The 21,666-nt window shown below is 42.9% G+C and overlaps 1 protein-coding gene across 1 annotated transcript in view; it reads right to left on the minus strand.

Moving 5' to 3' along the window:
• The window catches only part of FAF1 (Fas associated factor 1), a 197,973-nt gene that overhangs the window by 162,186 nt on the left and 14,121 nt on the right, over nt 1-21,666 (minus strand). Inside the window, exon 2 of the mRNA XM_075832979.1 lies at nt 16,917-16,985. Coding sequence (XP_075689094.1) covers nt 16,917-16,985 — 69 coding nt within the window. The remainder of the gene's footprint in view (nt 1-16,916; nt 16,986-21,666) is intronic.

Below are 21,666 nucleotides of genomic sequence, written 5' to 3' on the forward strand. Positions count from 1 at the left end.
TGCTCCTATTCTAGTCAGTTTTTGTGAACTCCGTCGCCCATTCAAGTCTAGGAGTGCGTGAAAAACATGGACGACATCCATGTGCTGTCCGTGTTTCATGCACCAGTTGCTAAAGAAAAGCAGAGAAACAAAATAAAACCATGAAGGGCAGCAGAGGAGAAACACAGACGAGAAAAACGGATGCAACACGGACATGAAAAACGTTCAGTTTTTTGCGCATGCTCATGTGAATGAGGCCTATTTGTTTCTCTCTCAGTCTATTGGTTAAGGAAAATTTTTAGATTTCATGTAGCTCCAGATCAATAGAAATACCGGATCATTCACTGGATGCTGGATTAAAGGAATTTAACGCTAAATATTTTATAATTTCTTCCGGTAGATGAAGCCCCACTAAGGGTGAGGCCAGACTATGACTTGTCCAGTAACTTGTGATGATGCAACATTTGTGTTCCATGGGACGTTTGGGGGGAGCTGCACAGCTTTTCTCCCACCACACGATAAAGGGAAGTTGTCACGAAAAAAAGTGTTTTTATATGTTATTGCTTTTAGTATGTCATTATAATTAATTTTATTTATTTGTGTTTTTGTTTTGTACTTTTTTCTTTCTTTTACTTCTCTATGGGGGCTGCCATTTTTTTTTTCATCTCTGTATGTGTCGATTAACGACACATACAGAGATGGAATACGGCACATACAGCCCCATAGTGAATGCGAACGGGAGACGTTCCATTCACTATGGTGTACGCCGTCTGTGTGGGAACGGCGCATGCGCCGCTCCCACACAGTCCAAAAGGAAGGTCTTCGGCAGAGCGACATCCGGCGCCATTTTCATGTGGACCGGAAGCCGCGGCCGGACAGTAAGATGATGACTTCCGTCCATACGTTCAGAAGAAAGGACTAGGAGCGGAGGCAGCGGCAGCAGGAGCATGTAAGTTATGTTTGTGTATGTTCGTGTTATACTGTCTGATTACCACTGTATCTAATCCTCCTACACTGTACATTCTCTCAAAAAATGGCGGCACACAGTGTAGGAGGTTTGAACATTCAACCCCCTCTCTCCTGCCACTAGCCAGGATAAAGGAGGGGGGATTGTGTGAGCACACTAGAGCAAGTGTGTCTTATCCAATTTGCAGCATAAAGCAATGAGGTTGCTTTACCACATGGCAATGCTGCAATTTTGGGAATTGCTCCCTCTAGTGACCAGCACATGGAAATGGTATAAATTATAATCTAATTTATAATATTTCCTGACTTTTGAAAAAATTTAAAAAAATTACAATGTGTAATCATTTATATACTAACAGTTTAACTAAAAAAAAACTACAAAAAATTTCTAGCGACACATTCCCTTTAAACCCGTCACCAGCATTTCACCTATTGAACTCTCCTCACCCCTCGCTGGCCGCTGCTGTCAAAAGTTCATTGCCGTTATCCCCTCTCCTAAACTCTTCCTCCGACCGTAAATAACGGTCTGCAAACATTTTGCGCCTTTTATGGTAATAATCCGGCAGTCTTGTTCGTTCCTCTTCTTATGCCCGCCCACAGCTAAAGACTGGCCCACCCTGAATGCCAAAATCTCTTCATGTATCGTCCGATACCCTTCCCTGCTTCGTCCGAGCCTCATATCTAGTTACTGCGCATGCGCCGCTATGGTGTCCCGTTGTGCGTACACACCAGAACAGGACATGGATGCACAAGCGTGGAATTTCATGCGTGCTGGGAGGAGGCGAGGAGCTGTCAATCAAAAGTAAGGAGGCGGGGTTAACTCGGAAAGGCTTGAGAAATGAAGATATGACTCTTTTATGCTCATTATCCTACGGCGCAGGAACAATAATAAAAAAAAAAAACGATTACTAAAAGGTACAGAGCCGACTAAGAAGACAATTATAGGTTACATAAAAATTCTCTTCACCCGCTTCCACCAGGTATTGCTGGTTTAACCCCTTCCCTCCATTTTACGTACAGTTACGTGATGGGAGATAGCCTTTTCCCGCATCTCCACGTAACTGTACGTGAAACAGATGGAGCTGGCTCAGGAGCTGAGCCAGCGACATCACCGCCGGGTGACAGCTGTATGTTACAGATGGCACCCTGAGGTATCGGCCAGGACCGGAGCTAGCCTCCGATCCGACCGATTAACCCCTCACATGCTGCGTTCAATAGAGATCGCAGCATGTGAGGAGTTTATAGCCGCCGGCACCCCAGCAACGTGATCGCTGGGTTGCCAGTGGCTGCAAAGGCGATCGGAGGGCTAATGCTTACCTCCCGGTCCGTCAGTAACGGAATCCTCCTATGCCCCGTCGGCGGCGGGGCCAAGGAGGCTTCCGATACCATCAGTAAGATGGCGCCGGCTCATCTTCAGGTTCAGAAGCTGAGCCGGCGTCATCGGCAGTGGGTGTCCGCTGTATGTTACAGCGGACACCCCGATCTATCGGCAGGAACCGGAGCTAGCTCCGATTCCGGCCATTAACCCCTTCAATGCAGCGATTCAATGCAATCGCTGCATCAAAGTGGTTTGTATGCAATCGGCAGCCCTGCCATACGATGGCAAGGCTGCCGACTGTTACTATGGCAAAAGGATGCCTAACAATGGCAAGGCTGGCGACTGTTACTATGGCAAAAGGATGCCTAACAATGGCTTCCTATCTGCCATTATGTTAGCCGATTAGGCCCCGCCCGGAGGCGGAGCCTGATCGGCTTGCTGTCTCTAACAACTGACAGCTCTAATACATTGCACTACATAGGTAGTGCAATGTATTAGAACATCAAACAAACAGTTGGACCTTCAAGTCCCCTAGTGGGACTAAAGAATAGTGTAAAATAAAAGTGTAAAAAAAGTAAAAATAAAAGTTGTAAAAAATACAATAAAAGTTTCAAATAATAACACAAAACACAAATCGCCCTTTTTCCCTTATCAAGTCATTTATTATTGGAAAAAATAATAAAACCATACATATTTGGTATCGCTGCGACCGTAACGACCTGAACTATAAAAATATTATGTTATTTATTCCGCACAGTGAACGCCGTAAAAAAAAGTGTGCAAAAAGTTGTAAAACATAAAAAAGTGCTATAAATTAGGTATTACCGGAATCGGACTGACCCGCAGAATAAAGCTAACATGTAATTTATAATGCATGGTGAACGCTGTATAAAAAGAACTAAAAAAATGTCAGAATTGCTGTTTTTTGGTCGCCTTGCCTCCCAAAAAAAAAGGATAACAAGTGATCAAAAAGTCGCATGTACCCCAAAATGGTACCAATAAAAACTACAGCTCGTCCCGCAAAAAAAAAAAGCCCTCATACCACTACGTCTATGAAAAAATAAAATTAGTCAAGGCACCAATAAGCCAGGAAATAAAAATATGCAGTTGTGCCGGCCCGAGGGGAACGTTTCTTCTGTTTCAAGTGGCGAATTATCAAGGCCCCTAAAATTAGGGAACCAGGAAGGGGAGGGCCCAAACATATCTGCTGGAAGTGAGGGCGCCCGTATTATACCAGGACAACACTTTCCCAGTAAAATTCCCCAAACGTCAAAGGTGCGGAGTGTGGACCAAAAGGGGAATAAGAAAGGACCATTTATTAGTGCGACACCGGCCTGTGCAGAAAGGATTGTGTCACAGCGTAACACACATCTATTAATTATTTTATTGTGGTTTTTTTTACCCCACTATACCACCTGACTATGCCCCTTATATACTCCGCCCGCCTTACATGTACCCCCACGTTATAAACTGAACCACCAGTAAGACTCAAAACAAAAACTACTACAAGCAAAATCCAGGCTCCAAAAGCCAAATGGCGCTACCTCCCTTCTGAACCCTACAGTGCGCCCAAACAGCAGTTTACTTCCACATATATGGCATCGGCATACCCGGGAGAACCCTTTTAACAGTTTTTGGGGTGTGTGTCTCCAGTGGCACAAGCTGGGCGCCACATATTGGCATATCTATTGATAAACCATTTTCACTCTGGCAGAAATTGGTGTGCACTCGATGTTGCAATCACCTGTGGGGTTAATATGCTCACTACACCCCTAGGTGAATACCTTGAGGGGTGTAGTTTCCAAAATGGGGTCACTTCTGGGGGGGTTTCAACTGTTTTGGTCCCACAGGGACTTTACAAATGCGACATAGCGACCAGAAACCAATCCAGCAAAATCTGTACTCCAAAAGCCAAATGGCGCTCCTTCCCTTCTGAGCCCTACTCTGTGCCCAAACAGCAGTTTATGACCACATATGTGGTATTGCCGTACACAGGAGAAGTTGCTTTACAAGTGTTGGGGTGCTCTTTTTCATTTATTTGTTGAGAATATGAAACATTTTCAGCTAAAACTACGTCTTATTGAAGAAAAAGGATTTTTTTTATTTTCACTGCCCAATTCTAATAAAATCTATGAAACACCTGTTGGGTCAAAATGCTCACTACACCCCTAGATGAATTCCTCAAGGGGTGTAGTTTTGTGAATCGAGTCAATTTTGGTGAGTTTCCACTGTACTGGTACCTTAGGAGCTTTACAAAAGTGACATGGTGTCAAGAAACCAATCCAGCAAAATCTGTGCTCCAAAAGCCAAATGGCGCTCCTTCTCTTCTGATCCTTGCCATATGCCCAAACAGCAGTTTATGACCACAAATGGGGTATTGCCGTACTCCAGAGAAGTTGCTTTACAAATGTTGGGGTTCTTTTATTCCTTTATTTGTTGAGAAAATGAAAAATTTTGAGCTAAAGCTACGTCTTATTGGAAAAAAAGGATTTTTTTTTATCTTCACTGCCCAATGCTAATAAAATCTATGAAACCCCTGTACGTTCAAAATGCTCACTACACCCCTAGATGGATTCTTCAAGGGGTGTAGTTTCCTAAATGGAGTCACTTTTTTGGTGTTTTCACTGTTTTGGTCCCTTAGGGGGCTTTGCAAATGCGACGTGGTCTCCGCAAACCATTCCTGCTAAATTTGAGCTCCAAAAGCCAAATGGCGCTCTTTCCCTTCGAAGCCCTGCCGTGTGTCCAAACAGCCGTTTATGACCACATGCGGGGTATTGTTTTACTCGGGAGAAATTGCTTTACAAAAGTAGTGGTGCATTTTCTCCTTTTAGTCCTTGTGGAAATTAGAAAAAATTAGCTAAACCTACATTTTCTTTGAAAGAATGTAGATTTTCATTTTCACGGCCTACTTTCAATAATTTCAGCAAAAAACCTGTGGGGTCAAAATGCTCACTATACCCCTAGATAATTTCCTCAAGGGGTATAGTTTCCAAAATGGGGTCACTTTTGGGGGATTTCCACTGTTTTGGTGCCGCAAGAGCCTTTCAGACCCAACATGGAGCCTAAAATATTTTCTAATAAAAAGGAGGCCCCAAAATCCTCTAGGTGCTCCTTTGTTTCGGAGGCCTGTGCTTCAGTCAATAAGTGCACTAGGGCCACATGTGGGGTATTTCTAAAAAGTGCAGAATCTGGGCGATATTGAGTTGCGTTTCTCTGGTAAAACTTTCTGTGTTACAAAAAAAATAGATATTAAATGAATTTCTGCAACAAAAAAAAAGAAATTTCACATCTACTTTGCCTTAATTCCTGTGAAACATCTAAAGGGTTAAGAAACTTTCTAAATGCCGTTTTGAATACTTTGAGGGGTGAAGTTTTTAAAATAGGGTGACTTAGAGGCTTTCTAATATATAAGGCCCTAAAATCCACTTTACAACTGAACTGGTCCCTGTAAAAATAGCGTTTTGAAATTTTCTTGAAAATATGAGAAATCGCTGCAATTTTTCGCTACATTTTGGTGTTTTTCACAATTAAATACTTAATGTATCGAGCAAATTTTGCCAGTAACATAAAGTCCAACGTGTCACGAGAAAACAATCTCAGAATCGCTTGGATAGGTAAAAACATTCCGAAGTTATTACCACATAGAAACATGTGAAACATGTCAGATTTTAAAAAATTGGCTGTGTCCTGAAGGCCAAAACAGGCTGTCTTGAAGGGGTTAATAGGTAAAATGCTGGTGACAGGTTCCCTTTAAGGTTGAGGCCTGTCTATGACTTGTCCAGTAAGTTGTGATGATGCAACATTTGTGTTCCATGGGACATTTGGGAGAGTTGCGCAAATTTTCTTCCCCGTGTTGTTTCATCTAATTTTTTACATCCCCATAGAAGTGAAAATTTGTGCCCCTGTTCATTGCATGACAAATGCCATCAACCTGTATTTTTGGGGTCGTACAAAAGTTGCTCTTGGTAACCAAACTGCAGATTAATTGAGCGCATCTGTCATGACAATACTTCACCACAGTCACGTTTTGTCCGTATGGATATGCAAAAAATGTACAGCTGAAACGCAAAACGTAAGTTCACATCTCCGCCGTGGTTTACGCTTATAACAGAAGCCACAACACAGTCCCAGACCGTCTTAGAATGGTTAACACCGGCGCCCGATGAACCCCCATTGACATTTAATGGGGTCCTTCGGGTACAGTCATGGTGTCTGTCATTTTGACAGAAAGATCAGCGCTGCATGAATCACTGTTCTACCTGTCAAATCTGACGAAGCCTCCAACATATGTGGACCGAGCTTTGGATATCATTCCTATTTCAATGTCTGCTAAGTAGATAGGCTTTTCATATGATGTTAGTATTGCCCCTCCTATCCTCAATTCTGCTCCCCCTCCCCACTCGCAGCATCAGACAGTGAGAAACTGCAGCAGCATCCCCCTCCTCCGTTTTGTATTCAGCGTATTAATGCAGACAGAATGTGTTGGTGACGGAGGAGGTTTCTGAACATTTACAGGGAGCAAGACAACCAATCAGATATCAGCTCTAATTTTTAAGAGGCTCGAGAATAAAAGCAGCAACTTGATTAGCTGCTTTGCACCAGTTTTGATAAATCTCCTCTACTTCTTTGTCGGATCATGAAGGGTTCTATATTTTGACCCTTTAGTTTCACCAATTTTGTGCATAAAACGATAAGTCACATGTACAATTGCACGTCACTTGCACGGTCACCGTGGAGCCGCATTCAGACCTTTGCATGTGATATTACAGTCCATGTAGCAGGCAGGTGAGCAGCTCACACCCGTGTAACATCAGGACAGTAATCATACGAGCCTTGTGTGCGTTCTTAACCTGCGATGACACTTCTTACACGAGACAAAGAGCTCTCTATGGCCAGAAATAAAACCCGTTCTCATCACACAAAGAAGTCGATCGGATCACTCGGAGCCTGAACGATGACTCTGCAGTTCTGGGTTTTTGTTTTTTTTCACGTCTCGCTCTCTTGGCGCTCGTGCAAAGAAAACAGAGGGAGGGGGGAGCTCCAATTCTACCCTCTCCAAACTGCTGATATTTCCATAAAGAAATCTTGAGAGTTGAACTTTGATATTTGTTAGAAACCTAACGGTTTCCGGTGTCTCGAAAGCTAAACACACAACACACGCATGAATGTGTACACGGGTTTGACATGCATATTCATAACATACTATACACATGAGTACACACATAGAGCAATGGTCCACATCCAGCGGATCCACAGCTGGTGTGAAACTACAACTACCAAAAATTACAGAGCACTGTATGAATGAGTTTTATGAATGTTGGGAGTTGTAGCTTCACAATAGCCGAGTACTACAGATCACACACCATACATTAGATAATTCTGCTGTTGCCAAGGAGGAAATGACTGTACAATGTAAATCACTCTGTGCCGAGCTGTATAATATGTTTGATCAGCTGATACTGCTTAAAGGGGTTTTGCAGTCCCTAAAACTAAGGCCTATCCTCAGGATCAATAGATGATCGCTTGGGGTCCGACTACCGGGACCCCGCCGTGTTGAGAAGTATGTAGCATTCGTACGAGCGATGCTTCCCCTTAATTTCCACTTGCTCACTGTAAAAGGTCGACACGAATGTAGCGGCGATTCACAGTATTGCAGCCTTCTCCCATTGAAGTGAATGAGAGAAGAAGGCCGCAATACTGTGAATTGAAGCTACATCTGCGTCGACTATTTAGAGAGTGAGCAAGTAGAAATGAAGGAGAAGTGCTCGTACGATCACTGCGCCCCCCTTCAAAACAGCTGATCAGAGGGGGTCCCGGGAGTAGGACCCGAGCAATCAGCTATTGATGGCTTATCCCGAGGATAGGCCATCAATTTTTAGGAACTGGAAAACCCCATTAAAAAGTCAGATAGACCATAATGTAAAGATCAGCTTGATACCATATTGGTGGTCTCCAGTTAGCAAAAATACTGTAGACTTTAGGAGCCAATTTGACTTCTTCAGTAGCCGGGTAATCAGAATTAAGGCTTCGTTCACATCTGCGTCAGGGCTCCGTTCTGGCGTTCTGTCGGAGCTTTCCGTCAGAACAGAACCCTGACCGACAAACAGAAACCAGAGGTTTCCGATTGCATCACCATTGATTTCAATGGTGACTGATCCGGTGCAACGTTTGTCTCCGTTGTGAAATCAACGGTGATGCAAACGGAAACCTATGGTTTCCGTTTGTGTCAGTCGGGGTTCTGTTCTGACAGAAAGCTCCAACGGAACGCCATAACGGTGGCCTGACGCAGATGTGAACGAAGCCTTACATAGACATTCATAGAAAAGTACTCTAAAAAGGTAGGCACCAGTTGCACATCTTAGGCACATTGGATACCAGAGTCCCTTTCTGGGTCGGATTCGATCCAGTCATGTATTACATGGTCCCCAACTCATCTGGCACAGTATGATACTAGATGTCCCCCGCAGTAGCCAGGCGAAAACTTCTCCCAGTGATCACCAGGACGCCGGCTTATGGTAAAAAGGTTCTCTTTATGAGACAAATCCATTTAATATTCCTCGATCTAACATATACCGGATGAGAAGCGCCAACGACAGCCATTCTTGCACCACAATCCATGAAAAGTTATGCAGTTACAATTTCGACCTGCTAACTACTCCTATAACGGAGTATCAGAGTAGTTTGGCAGCACAGCCCTTTTTTTTTATCAGATAGTTCTGGATGAACACACATAAGAGGAGCGTGGCAATGAATGTAACTGTAGGACATGTAAAAAAACAAAGTACATTTTAATAATTGCAATGTATGGAACAAGAAAATTAAACCTTTTCTTGTGCAGCAAAATGAGACGTCCACTGCACGAAGAATTACGAATTTAGTGTAAAATACGTTCAGTCTAACAGAAGTGAGATTATTCACCATCTGATGCACATATTCCATGTTCTGCACATCTGTGCAGTGTCCCTGTCCTAGGTCCAATGTACACAGCATCAGGAGTAATTCAAGTACATGAGAAGAACAGACCGCAGTATTATCTGTGCTCCTGACAACGCACGAGCCAATACAAGACATTGCCATCTGTTTTCTGCTGTCTCTCTGCCAGATACAATAAAGACTTAATCACTTCTACTAGGACAGTCTTATTCCTTCATAAAATATTTTGCAGTTCTGGGATAGTTTGGAGGAGAATCCCAGAAATTAAAAGAGCACTCCAGCAATTGTGATTTGTTTTTTGCCTATAAAGTGCAGCATAGACTATTATTCAGGAACAATGTAGAGGCTCCGGTGTATAGCTCGATTAGTTGATGTGCCATTTACAGGTTGTTTGCCATCATGGTCCATTCGTCCTCTTATATATGGTTCTCCTAATGCAGCCTACATTTCCCATGATGCTTCTGGCTTGGAAGAGGGGGCGGAGCCTCATCACACTGCACTCGCTCTGCTCGGAGCCCTATCGAAGTGCTGCAAGTGATGGATTGGTGACACAGAACTTCTGTCCCCTAACTGCAGCTTCAGCCTGTCTCCTCTACCTCCTGCTAGTTAGTTTTCGGTCTGTTCTTACACGGGATGCAGTGAGGAGCAGCAGCTCAAAGAAATACACTGCACTCTCTGCACACAACACAAAGATTATATAGACAGTCCGTGTGAGTCAGGGGAGGTTTCAACTCTGCAGCGAATCATTGTATGGACTCACATATAATATCACTGCACTCCTGGGAGGGGGGGGGACATACAAAGGAACAGGTGGGGGGTGGGAGGTGTCTCAGAGCTGCCAAAAGAGTGGTGATTATGTTCCCCTGTAGTTCATAGGAAGTCAGGCACACAGGAGAAATGACCTGCTGTCTACACATGAGCGCATGGGCTATTCTGGTGGTCAGACTGATCACATGACACAGCTATCCATATTGAAAAAGTTCAAAATACATGGATGCAACTGAACTGGGAAGAAACAAATGACGCTGCTAGAATAATGCTGGTTAGTTAGCATGATGTGGGCAAAAAAAAAATTGCTCAAGTGTTTCTTTCACTATTTTTCATAATCATTTTGCCACCTAATCAAATATTTTTTCCATGGAAAAAGCTCTAACCAGATAAATTTTTAATGTATACCAAAAGGGATAACAAGCAAAATGGGCTTTAAAGAGTATTAGTCAGCTCTTCTGACACAGGAAATAAAAAAGCAATTCTGGATCATCTTTTCTTTACTCTGTATTGTGCTGTTCCTCTGTTATTCCGCCTGGAAATGTATGACTAAATTAACAACTGGGCATTGCAATTCCCTTTTATCAATGGGGCTTGTCCATACACAGTCTGACAATCTATCCAATCAGTGTCAGACTGGGGGTTGTACCAGAATCGGCAATTATCACCTGATAATTGTCTGGGGGGCCCGACCGTTCGCGAGAACAGAGATCCTGAACGCCCCGGTTCTCCTCAATGCTCGACTGCAGTGAGGACTTTGAATGAAGCAGCAAATCTCCATTCTGTGTATTACGTACACAAAAGTAATATTTCACTTCTTCATATGTACTGTTCATTCCGAAAGTACGAAAAGGTCAAATCTAGAATAAGAACACCATTAGAAATAGTACCAGCACAAGAAAAGGTTGTAAATAAGAGATACAAAAATGCAACTTTGTCAATAGTCTTCATTAAAAAAAAAATAAAAAAAATAAGAAATCTATCGTTTTGTATCTGCAGCTCCTACGAGTCAACGCTTCAAAACTACATACAAACCCTGTGTAGCCTGATCCTGCAGTCACACTTCCTTGCAATTTTCCCTCTACTTCTTGCTAACCAACTGAATGTATATCAAGAAGATTTAGGAGTGCTGTGGCCCTTCAGCATCTAGACTGAACTGGTGTGTCCCCGTCCCCCCCCAAAAAAAATGTCAAGTGTAAGCCTGTGGGGAAGCGGAGCGAGTCACGGTCTCTTTTTTTTTTAGCAATCATGAGTCCCAGTGGTCGGATGTCTACCGAGAATACATTTATGACATATTCTATCGACAAGCAAAAAATTGTTGGCAGAACTATACACAACTTCTACAAGGTGGCATTGAATAAAATAAAAAAAAAAAGAGAGGAAAAAGGTCTCTGCTTAAAATAAACAATAATAATAATAATATTAATAATAAGTAAGATCCAGGTGAGCAGAGGATGACATGCAGTTAAGTCATTGTGTTAAAAGTTTTAGAAATGGGGCAGAATGCCCATAGGGAGTCTCTGTTTTGCATGGGTGAATGAGCACGCACTCCTATAGAAAACACAGTTACACATGACGGCCTTCTAATGCTTCCTCCCACGTATCACACGACTGATACCATCACCCTAATAGGCCACACACTACACGCTGAGGTCATTTATAAACCAAGACACATGTAAAGCCTTCCACACCCACGTCACGTGTTACACAACCACCTGGGACTCTCTGAGCTTTCCCAGTTTATTGTTTCTGACAGTATCTCAACTCGGATCACGGATTAAACCTAGAACTGGAATATTAAAGGGCAATGACAGCTACAGGAAGTAAAGCGAAGCGGGGGAATTGTAACTCATGAATTAGCTGTGAACGATATCCAGTGCGAGCCTGCAGACGGCAACTGGAGATCAAATTATTAAATTAGGATTGAAGCTATTAATATGAGTTACAAAAGTAAAAGCACATTTTAACAAAATAAAAAAAACAAGGAAAAAAAATAAATAGAAAAATAGGCGGCAGGAGACGTATTTCTGAGTTATCTTGGTACACAGTGCCTCATGCTGGGAGATCAACATTACAGCGGTGACCGGGGTCGGCCGTCCTTTATTGTTATGTATGAGTTACATCCTACTCCCTCCCCTACTGCTCTGCCGGTGTAAATGTGCCCATCACGTTAGCGGGACTGGCTGAGCAACTAATGTGTATGGGGGTGTCCTGAGCCGAGCGTGCATGTCGGCCGAACAGCTATAGAGGTATATGGCCACCGTAAAGGGGTTGTCCAAAAGTTTAAGAAACCGACCGTACACGTCTGTTAAAGAGGCTCTGTCACCAGATTATAGGCTCGGTCACCAGATTATAAATGCCCTATCTCCTACATAATGTGATCGCGCTGTAATGTAGAGAAGTGTTTTTTATTTTGAACTTCTCATTGTTCCAGCCCAGCTTCTTTCACTGCACAATCACACTGTGCTGTGGATCATGCTGGGCTGGAACAATGAGAAGTGCAGGACGCTGATTAGTCACTGATTGGTCAGCGTCGTACACTCCTCTGTACAACACCAACTTGGTCTAAAGTAAAAACACGCCCAGTTGGTCTTTAAGAAACTAATTAGAATAAATCGAAAATTGCTCATAACTTGCTCAAAAATGATAATTTTTCAAAATAAAAACCACTGCTGTTATCTACATTACAGCGCCAATCAGATTATGTAGGAGACAGGGCACTTCTAATCTGGTGACAGAGCCTCTTTAAAGAGGCTCGGTCACCAGATTCTCAAATTCCTATCTCCTATTGCATGTGATCGGCGCTTTAAAGCCGCCCACTGCAGATGGCCCCCGCCGGTCTTTGTTTACTTTTCTGGTACAAGCACGTGACCGCTGAAGCCAATCACTGGCCTAACACCTACAGCACGTCATCACTCTAGGAAAGTAAACAGAGACAGGCGGTGTCCGGCGGAGAATGGGCGCGGAAGGGATTTAGCAGAGGAGTAATGTTTGTTTTTTGATTTTAGAACATTTCCTGCGGTCAGTTTCACTTCTTAAAGGGAACAGGTCATCTCCTATTTGCTTACCAAACTGTTCCTAGCGTTTGGTAGGTCTGGTAAAACTATGTTCCCACTTACCTTTTGCTTGATTTTTATTACCTTGTATGTCCAGATAAACTACTTTATTGCCATATGCAAATGCATTTCGGGTGCTCCGTTTCCCCCGCAATTGCTCCTATTCTCTCCATTTTAGGCTCCACAGGATTGACGTCACAAGCCTGCGCCGCTCGCATTTTATTCAAAGCATAGGACGCCAACAACAACCTTGAGCAGGGGTGCGGAGTTAAGAAGGCTAAAATAGCGCACCGACCACCGTTTACTAAGCCGTTGCAGGGGGTAAACGATGGGGGTATTTACAGTCGTCTGTGTCAGAGCACAGCAACTTAGGGGCTTTTAGAAATTTTAAAGTGGCCAACCTCTTTAATGACAGGCCATTTTTCATTTTAGTTTTTCTCTCTTTGCCTTCCAAAAGCCATAACTTTTTTTTTTCCATTGACAGCCATATGAGGGCTTTTATTTTGTGGGCAAGTTGTAGTATTCAATGGCACTTCTTATTGTGCCATATAATGTACCGGGAAACTTTGAAAAATTATTTTGTGAGGTGGATTGGAAACAAAAACAGCAATTTCAAAATTTTTGGGTAATAAATTTTTATAGCGTTCATTGTGCAGTAAAAACAACATGTTAACTTTATTCGTAATGACCCAATCTATAAAACTATAATGTTATTATTACCGCACGGTGAACACCGCAAAAAAAACAAAACTAAAAACAATGCCAGAATCACAATTTTTTTGGTCACCACCCCTCTGAAAATATATAATAAAAAGTGATCAAAAAGTCGCATGTACCCGAAAATAGTACCAATAAAAACTACAACCCGTCCCGCAAAAAACAAGCCCTTACACCGCTTTTTTGACTGAAAAAAAAAAAGTTATGGCTCCCAGAATATGGTGACACAGAAAATAAGTTATTTTATAAAGAAGTGATTTTATTGTGCAAACGCTGCAAAACATAAAAAACGATATACATATGGTATCGCCGTAACCGTACCGACCCGCAGAATAAAGTAAAATTGTCATTTATAGCGCATTATGAACGCCGTAAGAAATAAAGAATTTAAACCGCCAAAATCACTGTTTTTGGTCATCTAAATAAAATGTGATCAAAAAGTTGCATGTACCAAAAAATGGTACCAATAAAAACAACAGCTCGTCCTGCCAAAAATAAGCCCTCACACCGTTCAATTCATGGAAAAATAAAAAAGTTATAGCGTTTGGAAGGCGGGGAGTGAAAAACTAAAATGGAAAAGCAAAAAAGGATCAGTCCTGCAAAGGTTAATTAATTTCTATTAATAAAATTCATTACCACATGTGGGGTATTGTCACACTCGGGAGAGATTGGGTTACAAATTTAGGGCAACTTGTTCTCCTTTATCCCTTGTGAAAATGAAAAAATTCAACATTTTAGTGGACAAAAACGTTTATATTCATTTTCACGGCCTAATTCTACTAAATTCTGCAAAAAACCTGTGTGGTATAAATGCTTACTATACCCCTAGAAAAATTCCTTGAGGGGTGTAGTTTCCCAAATGGGGTCACTTTTGGGGTGTTTCCACTGTTTTGTTCCCTCTAGGGGGTTGCAATCGCGACATGGCACTAAAAACCAATCCAGCAAAATCTGAGCTCCAAAATCCAAATGGCGCTCCCTCACTTCCGAGCGTTGCCGTGGGTCCAAACAGAGGTTTATTACCACATATGTGGTATTGCCGTAATCGGTAGAAGATGCTTTACACCCCAATGTTGGGGTGCATTTTCTTCTTTATTCCTTGTAAATATTAAAAATGTCTATGTTTTTTCATTTTCACAGACTAATTCCAATAAATATAGCAAAATACCTGTGGGTTCTATACCCCTAGATAAATTCCTTGAGGGGTCTAGTTTCCAAAATGGGGTCACTTTTGGGGAGTTTACACTGTTTTGGCACCACAAGACCTCTTCAAACCCGACATGGTGCCTAAAATATAATCTAAAAATAAGCAGGCCCCAAAATCCTGTAGGTGCTCCTTTGCTTCTGAGGCCAGTGTTTCGGTCCATTAGGGCCACATGTGGGATATTCCTAAAAACTGCAGGACCTGGGCAATAAATATTGAGTTGTATTTCTCTGGTAAAACCTTCTGTGTTACACAATTTTTTTTATTACAAATGAATTTCGGCAAAAAAAAACAAAAAACGTTTGTAAGTTTCCCCTCTACTTTGATTTATTTCCTGTGAAACGCTTAAAGGGTTAAGAAACTTTCTGAATGCTGTTTTGAATATTTTGAGGGTGCAGTTTTTAAAATGGGGTGATTTATTGGGGGATTCTAATATATAGGGCCCTCAAAACCACTTCAGAACTGAACTGGTCCCTGTAAAAATAGCCTTTTGAATTTTTCTTGAAAATGTGAGAAATTGCTGCTAAAGTTCTAAGCCTTGTAACATACTAGAAAAATAAAAGGACGTTCAAAAAACTATGCAAATATAAAGTACACATATGGGAAATGGTAACTAGTGACTATTTTGTGTGGTGTTACTATCTGTTTTACAAGCAGATACATTTAAATTTAGAAAAATGCACATTTTTGCAAACTTTCTCTAAATTTTGGGGGTTTTTACGAATAAATATTTAATTTATCGACCAAATTTTTCCACTATCATAAAGTACAAAGTGTCACGAGAAAACAATCTCAGAATCGCTTGGATAGGTAAAAGCATTCCGGAGTTATTACCACATAGAGTGACATCGGCTGTGCCACAAGGCCAAAACAGGCTTCGTCCTAAAGGGGTTAAAACACAATTGTTTTGTATCGCCATATTCTGAGAGCCATAACTATTATTTTTTTGTCGATTTAGCGGTGTGAGGTCTTAAATTATCTCTAGGAGACTTGAACCAGTGATCATTGGATAGCTTCCACTATATACTGCAATACAGGCTTTATAGGTGTACAAAGATAGCAAACCTTTATCAGGCCCCCAGGCTGCCATTATTATGACCATCGACAAACCGCAATCTGGTCGCGATTGAGAGCAGCATCGAGGGGTTAAAATGGGCGGATTCAAAGTGATATTTGTTTCCGCCTATTGCAGTGAGGTAAGAAAAAAGAGTATCCGGCACACAAATTGAAATAAATGTAATTTTTATTTTTAAATGCCAGTGGCAGAGTGCAACGTTTCGGTCTTAATGACCTTCTTCAGGCACTTTTTTTTTTCTAGAAGCCGTGCCAAACTTGTCGCTGGATTGTGACCGGTATTGCAATTTGCCCCATTTAAAAAGTGTACCTAACTTTTCAGGTGACCTTTCACAATAAGCTGTAATACGTGTGTACATAACACTATTTCTGGCCATTATATGACTCGTATTCTGCATTTGTTTTTAGCAGTTTTCCCCTCTGCAGGCTCTAATTCTAACTGTCAGTTTTCTCTGGGCTAGTTGGTGGAGCCGAACTGCTATCATGTCTTCTATACACTGCACACATAGGAAAGCCGGATTCTCCTCTATCATCACATATATTTAAAAAAAAACTGCAGCAGGAGTGAGATAACTCTTACTAGAAGCTGCAGCACATCTGTATATGTCGCTCTCACTTTGCTCCCTCCTCCTCCTGCCCCCTCCCCTCACCATAGAATTCTATGGGCAGCAGCATCCTTGTCTCCTCTCTGCTCCTACTCCATCTTGTCCTCCCCATAAACTTCTATGGGCAGCTTTTGTGTCTCCTCCCTCTCTGCTCCTGCAACCCCTTAGTCTCACCACATGCTTATCATCATTTCCCAGTATAAAGAGAAACCTGACAAAACAATAGCAAAAAAAATTCTAATTATTATTATTTCACATATTACAGCAAACCGAAAACAAAAAGGAAAAAATAAACTTACTAATAAGTCCCAGTTGTTCTGCTCAAGCAGTGTGATCGCTTCATCTATATTCTCAATGCCGGTACAAGCCTACAAGAGAGGAAAAGAATACAAAGAGTTACAGAGCGGCAGGGTCTCTGGTTTCAGACTGGCAGCATTACCAGGACTCGTAACTATGTCACCTTCTATTGCGCAGCGTGGTCCAAGGTAATGTTTTACCAAACTATGAACTACACATGAACTTTCTTCTAACCACATGCAGCCAGCGGCGGCCCTTCTCTGTTGTACTGCACAATAGAAATATTTTACATGCTTTAATAAAAAATAAAAAAAGTTTATGTGCATGGGTTTTCCATTTTCAGTATAAAAAAAAGTTGTCATTTTTTAATATACGCTGTGCATCAAGAGCTCTGCTTTTAGTCATTGAATGGTTACTTTGAGTATAAAACCGTCCTGTGATGATCACACAGGTGCACAGCTTGTTACAGTTACAGTACAGTCATGTGAGAACTTGGCAAACCAGAGCAGGAAAAATTTTTTTTTTAAAAAAGTCCACGGCCTGCGCCTAGTTTTGCAGCTCAGATCCAAGTGAATAAGGCTCAACTGCAGTACCAAACCGCACCCATGGACAAAAGGTGGTGCTGTTTCTGAAAAAGAGACAAACTCTTGGCAAGTGCAAGAGTGCCCATTAGGCCGATGTTAGAATACCCACATTTTCCGATGCGGACTTGCACGATGATGCCCTAGGAACCTGGTACCAATTTGGGAGTAAGAATAGGTAAATTAATGATGGAGAAATGGACTGTATCATACTTATGGGCACTGTGTGGAACTAAGGGGAAAAGTAATAGCACTTATGAGTACTGTATGGGACTAAGGCAGTCACTTATAGGCAATGTATGGCCAGGATCTAAAGGGTCAGATTCTGCTTTTGCTACTCAATATTCGACTCTTCCATGAAGTTGTGCATTAGACTTGTGTGAATGTGGCCATATATTATCTCCAAAAATACTAAATTAAAAATAAACGTATACAAATCTAAGGCGGGATTCACACGACCGGGTCGTTCCCGAGCCCGAGTGTCAGCCGGTAAAATCGGCCATTTTGCCCGGCCGGTTTGCATTAAGTTTTGCATCCGGGCCGGGCAGATCTGGACAGTGACATCAGCGGCAACTCCTGAAGGGGAATCCCCATGTGTTCGGGGATTCCGCTTCATTAGTTTCCCCTGATGTCACTGCCCAGATATGGACAGAGACATCAAGCGCTCTGTCCAGGAGCGGAATCCCCGAAAACACGGGGATTCCGCTCCTTCAAGGAGCTAAAGTGCGGCTGGCACATAGCAGAGCGGGGAGATACCTCCCCGCTCTGCTATAGTGGCGTCGCTACAGTAGTAGCAGCCGCAGCAGCTGCTAGCGGCGCCATGGAGGGTGTCTACGGGCCAGGGCGCTTTTAAAACAAGCAGGGGAAGGGAGCCAGCGCAGCGCTCCCTTCCACCTGCTGTACACCCCGGCCCTGCCACACAGTGTACAGCGATGCCATTCGTCCGAATGGCATCAACTCCTCCTCCTCACATGCACTCTGCGCTGTGAGGAGGAGATAGAGCGCAAGCTCCGGAAAACCCGTCCATCACTCGGGACACATCCCGGTGATGGCCGTGTATTACCCGGCCCCATAGACTTCTATGGGAGCCGGGCGGCCAGGTACCCGGCCGAAGATAGAGCATGTCCTATTTTTTGACGGCCAGTTTTCCCGGCCGTCAAAAAAAATCGGTCGTGTGAATAGCCCCATTAGGGGTCTATTATTCCTAATGCAGCCGGGTGCCGGCCGATTTATGAACGGCCGGCACCCGGCCGGGAAACCCTGCCGTGTGAATGAGGCCTAAAGCTCTACAGTCAACACAATTTAAAAGACATTTACATTTTATTTATTTTCTTTAGATTTAAACATCAAAAACCCTTTCTGGCAGAAACTTTGCAAATCAGAGAAAAATACGGGCTGCCAAATGCTGAAAACAAAAGGTGCACTGTACGTAGACATCGCAACGAAGCCAATGCAGCTCATCACAGACTGAAAAAAAAAAGCCTCATCAGGATTACAAGACGCTGGAAATGAGTCAGAATCAAACCTGAGCCCCACTCCCCACTTAATCAGAGGAGACCAAGTCACAACAGGCGTCCGTCCCACCAACCGGTCAATCAAGTCAGGGTAAAAACTGATATTTCACACCTCCTATGAAAAGACAGATGAGAGCCGGTGACAATGACTGTCTCACAACCCAAGCGAGCCTGCAGTTACCCTTTCCACACCACATGGTGGAGACATGAACAACGGGCACCGAGCATCTCCTCTACACTTATCCATGTCACAAGTAAACTCACTGGCATGTTCTTTGGGGAGTATATTCACGTCAGTCATTTTTTAAATTTTTTTGCCACAATTTGCAGGGAGTTGTAAAAACCACAATAGGATGCAACGTGTGAACTTAGATGTGATCAATAACAGACACGCAGGACCATCTTTCTCCGAAGCAGTAAGTCCTGATGACATGACGGACTCGGCTATGATAGCAAGATACAGCTTATATATACTACATTTAGGCCCCATGCACACGAACGTGCTTTTGCGGCCGCAATTCCCCCAAAAATCCACGGGAGAATTGCGGCCCCATTCATTTCTATGGGGCCATGCACACGACCGTAGTTTTTACGGTCCTTGCATGGCCCGGGAGCCCGCACCGCAGAAAGAACGGACATGTCTTATTACGGCCGTCTTCTGCGGTCCGGGCTCATTGAAAATAATGGCCACGGCCATGTGAATGTCCCGCGATTTGCAGGCGGCTCGCGGCTGATTGTCCGCAGCCGGCCGACCCGAAAATCACGGCCGTGCACACGGCTACGGTCGTGTACATGAGGCCTTAAGCTCTATGCGCACGACAGTATTTTTCATCAGTAATTACGGACCCATTCATTTCTACTGGCCACGGACACCGTTCAGTATTTTTACTGATGGGTGTCAGTGCTGAAAAAAAAATGATAGAACCTGTCCTATTCTTGTCAGTAATTACGGCAAGAACTATCCCATAGAAGTCTATGGGAGCTTCCGTAAATACGGACGGCTACTGATGTGCATCTGTATACCGTCCGTATTTACGGAAGCATTGCTAGGCAACATGTTGATGACATAATTTGCAACCTCCCTTTTTTTGTACGCATCTGTATATACGGATGAAATACGGATGCCTATTTACGGACAGTATTTCGGAATAGATGAAAACACGGTCGGGTGCATGGGGCCTTACCCTGCATCTACCTGCGACTTCCCCAGGAAAATAAGATGTGGGGTGGCGGGACTGAAAGGCTTCAAATTGAAAGGGGTGGTTTTCTCCAATGAGTCTCTGATGAGTCAACTCCTTTAACATATGTATAGTTTGAGAAGAATATATGAAAACTAACTAAATTCTTAGGACTGAGGGCATTTATATTGTGCCAACATGTTTTGTAATGCTGTACACAGGTCACGTACACTGGATTTTTCATTATCTGTATATAAAAAAAATAAAAAAAAAATACCCACTTTAATCGTAGAACATACAGAAAAACACAGACAATGCCATGTACCCTACAATGGTGCCAATAACTACTACAACTCTTCCAGCAAAAAACAACTCCTCATACAGCAATGTCGAGGGGGATAAAAAAAAAAAAAGTTATGGCTTTCTGAATGCAGCGACACGAAAAGGACTTGTGAACGTGCAGTACTAAAAACATTTATTTTTTTTTTAAAACATACATGCTTGGTATTGCCGTATTCATACTTACCTGTAAAATAAAGTTAACCCGTAATTTAACAGCAAAAAAAAAAAATAAATGCGTTTGCTTTTTCCACATCCTCCCTTCCAAAAAAATATATAAAAATTAATCAATAAAATTACATGTACCCCAAAATAGTGCCATTGAAAAATACAACTTGTCCTGCCAAATACAAGCCCTCATACAGCTACATGGACAGTAACATAAGAAAATTATGACTCTTGGAATGAAAAAAAACAAAAAAGAAATTTCTTGGAACACTAAGGCCTCATGCAAACGACCGTAGCCGTGTGCACGGCCGTGATTTTCGGGTCAGCCGGCTGCGGACTGTCAGCCGCAGGCCGCCCGCAAGTCGTGGGACATGCACATGGCCGCGGCCATTGTTTTCAATGAGCCCGGACCGCAGAACCGAGCCGTAATAAGACATGCCCGTTCTTTCTGCGGTCCGGGCTCCCGGGCCGTGCACGGACCGCAAAAACTACGGTCGTGTGCACGGCCCCATAGAGAAGAATGGGGCCGCAATTCTCCCGTGCATTTTCGGGGGAATTGCGGCCGCAAAAACACGGTCGTGTGCATGAGGCCTAAACCTAAAAAAGAATGATAAAAGTAAACAAGAGATATATTTGCCCACAAGCTCTCTGTCTGCAGGATTTTCTACATGTTCCTGAAACAAAAAGTCTAAACATCCTGCAGAGAACACAGGGGTTAATTTACTGCTGATCTGTTCAATATATAACTGTGGAAGGGCTAGGGGTTGGGCTTAGTCAAGGAACATGGCTTTTTTTTTCTTCTGTCCTACTGCAGACAGGAGAGAGGGGGAGGCTCCTGCTATAGCCAGTTGTCTTATTGACAGAAAGAGGACAATGAGGATGAGGAGGGGACATGGCTGAGCTCCTGGAACACACAGAGAATATTAGGTTTGTGCGCAGGGTTGTTATATTGCACGGTCGCCGAAAACCATG

The sequence above is a fragment of the Rhinoderma darwinii genome, chromosome 7 (genome assembly GCF_050947455.1).
Source record: "Rhinoderma darwinii isolate aRhiDar2 chromosome 7, aRhiDar2.hap1, whole genome shotgun sequence".
Lineage (NCBI taxonomy): Eukaryota > Metazoa > Chordata > Amphibia > Anura > Rhinodermatidae > Rhinoderma > Rhinoderma darwinii.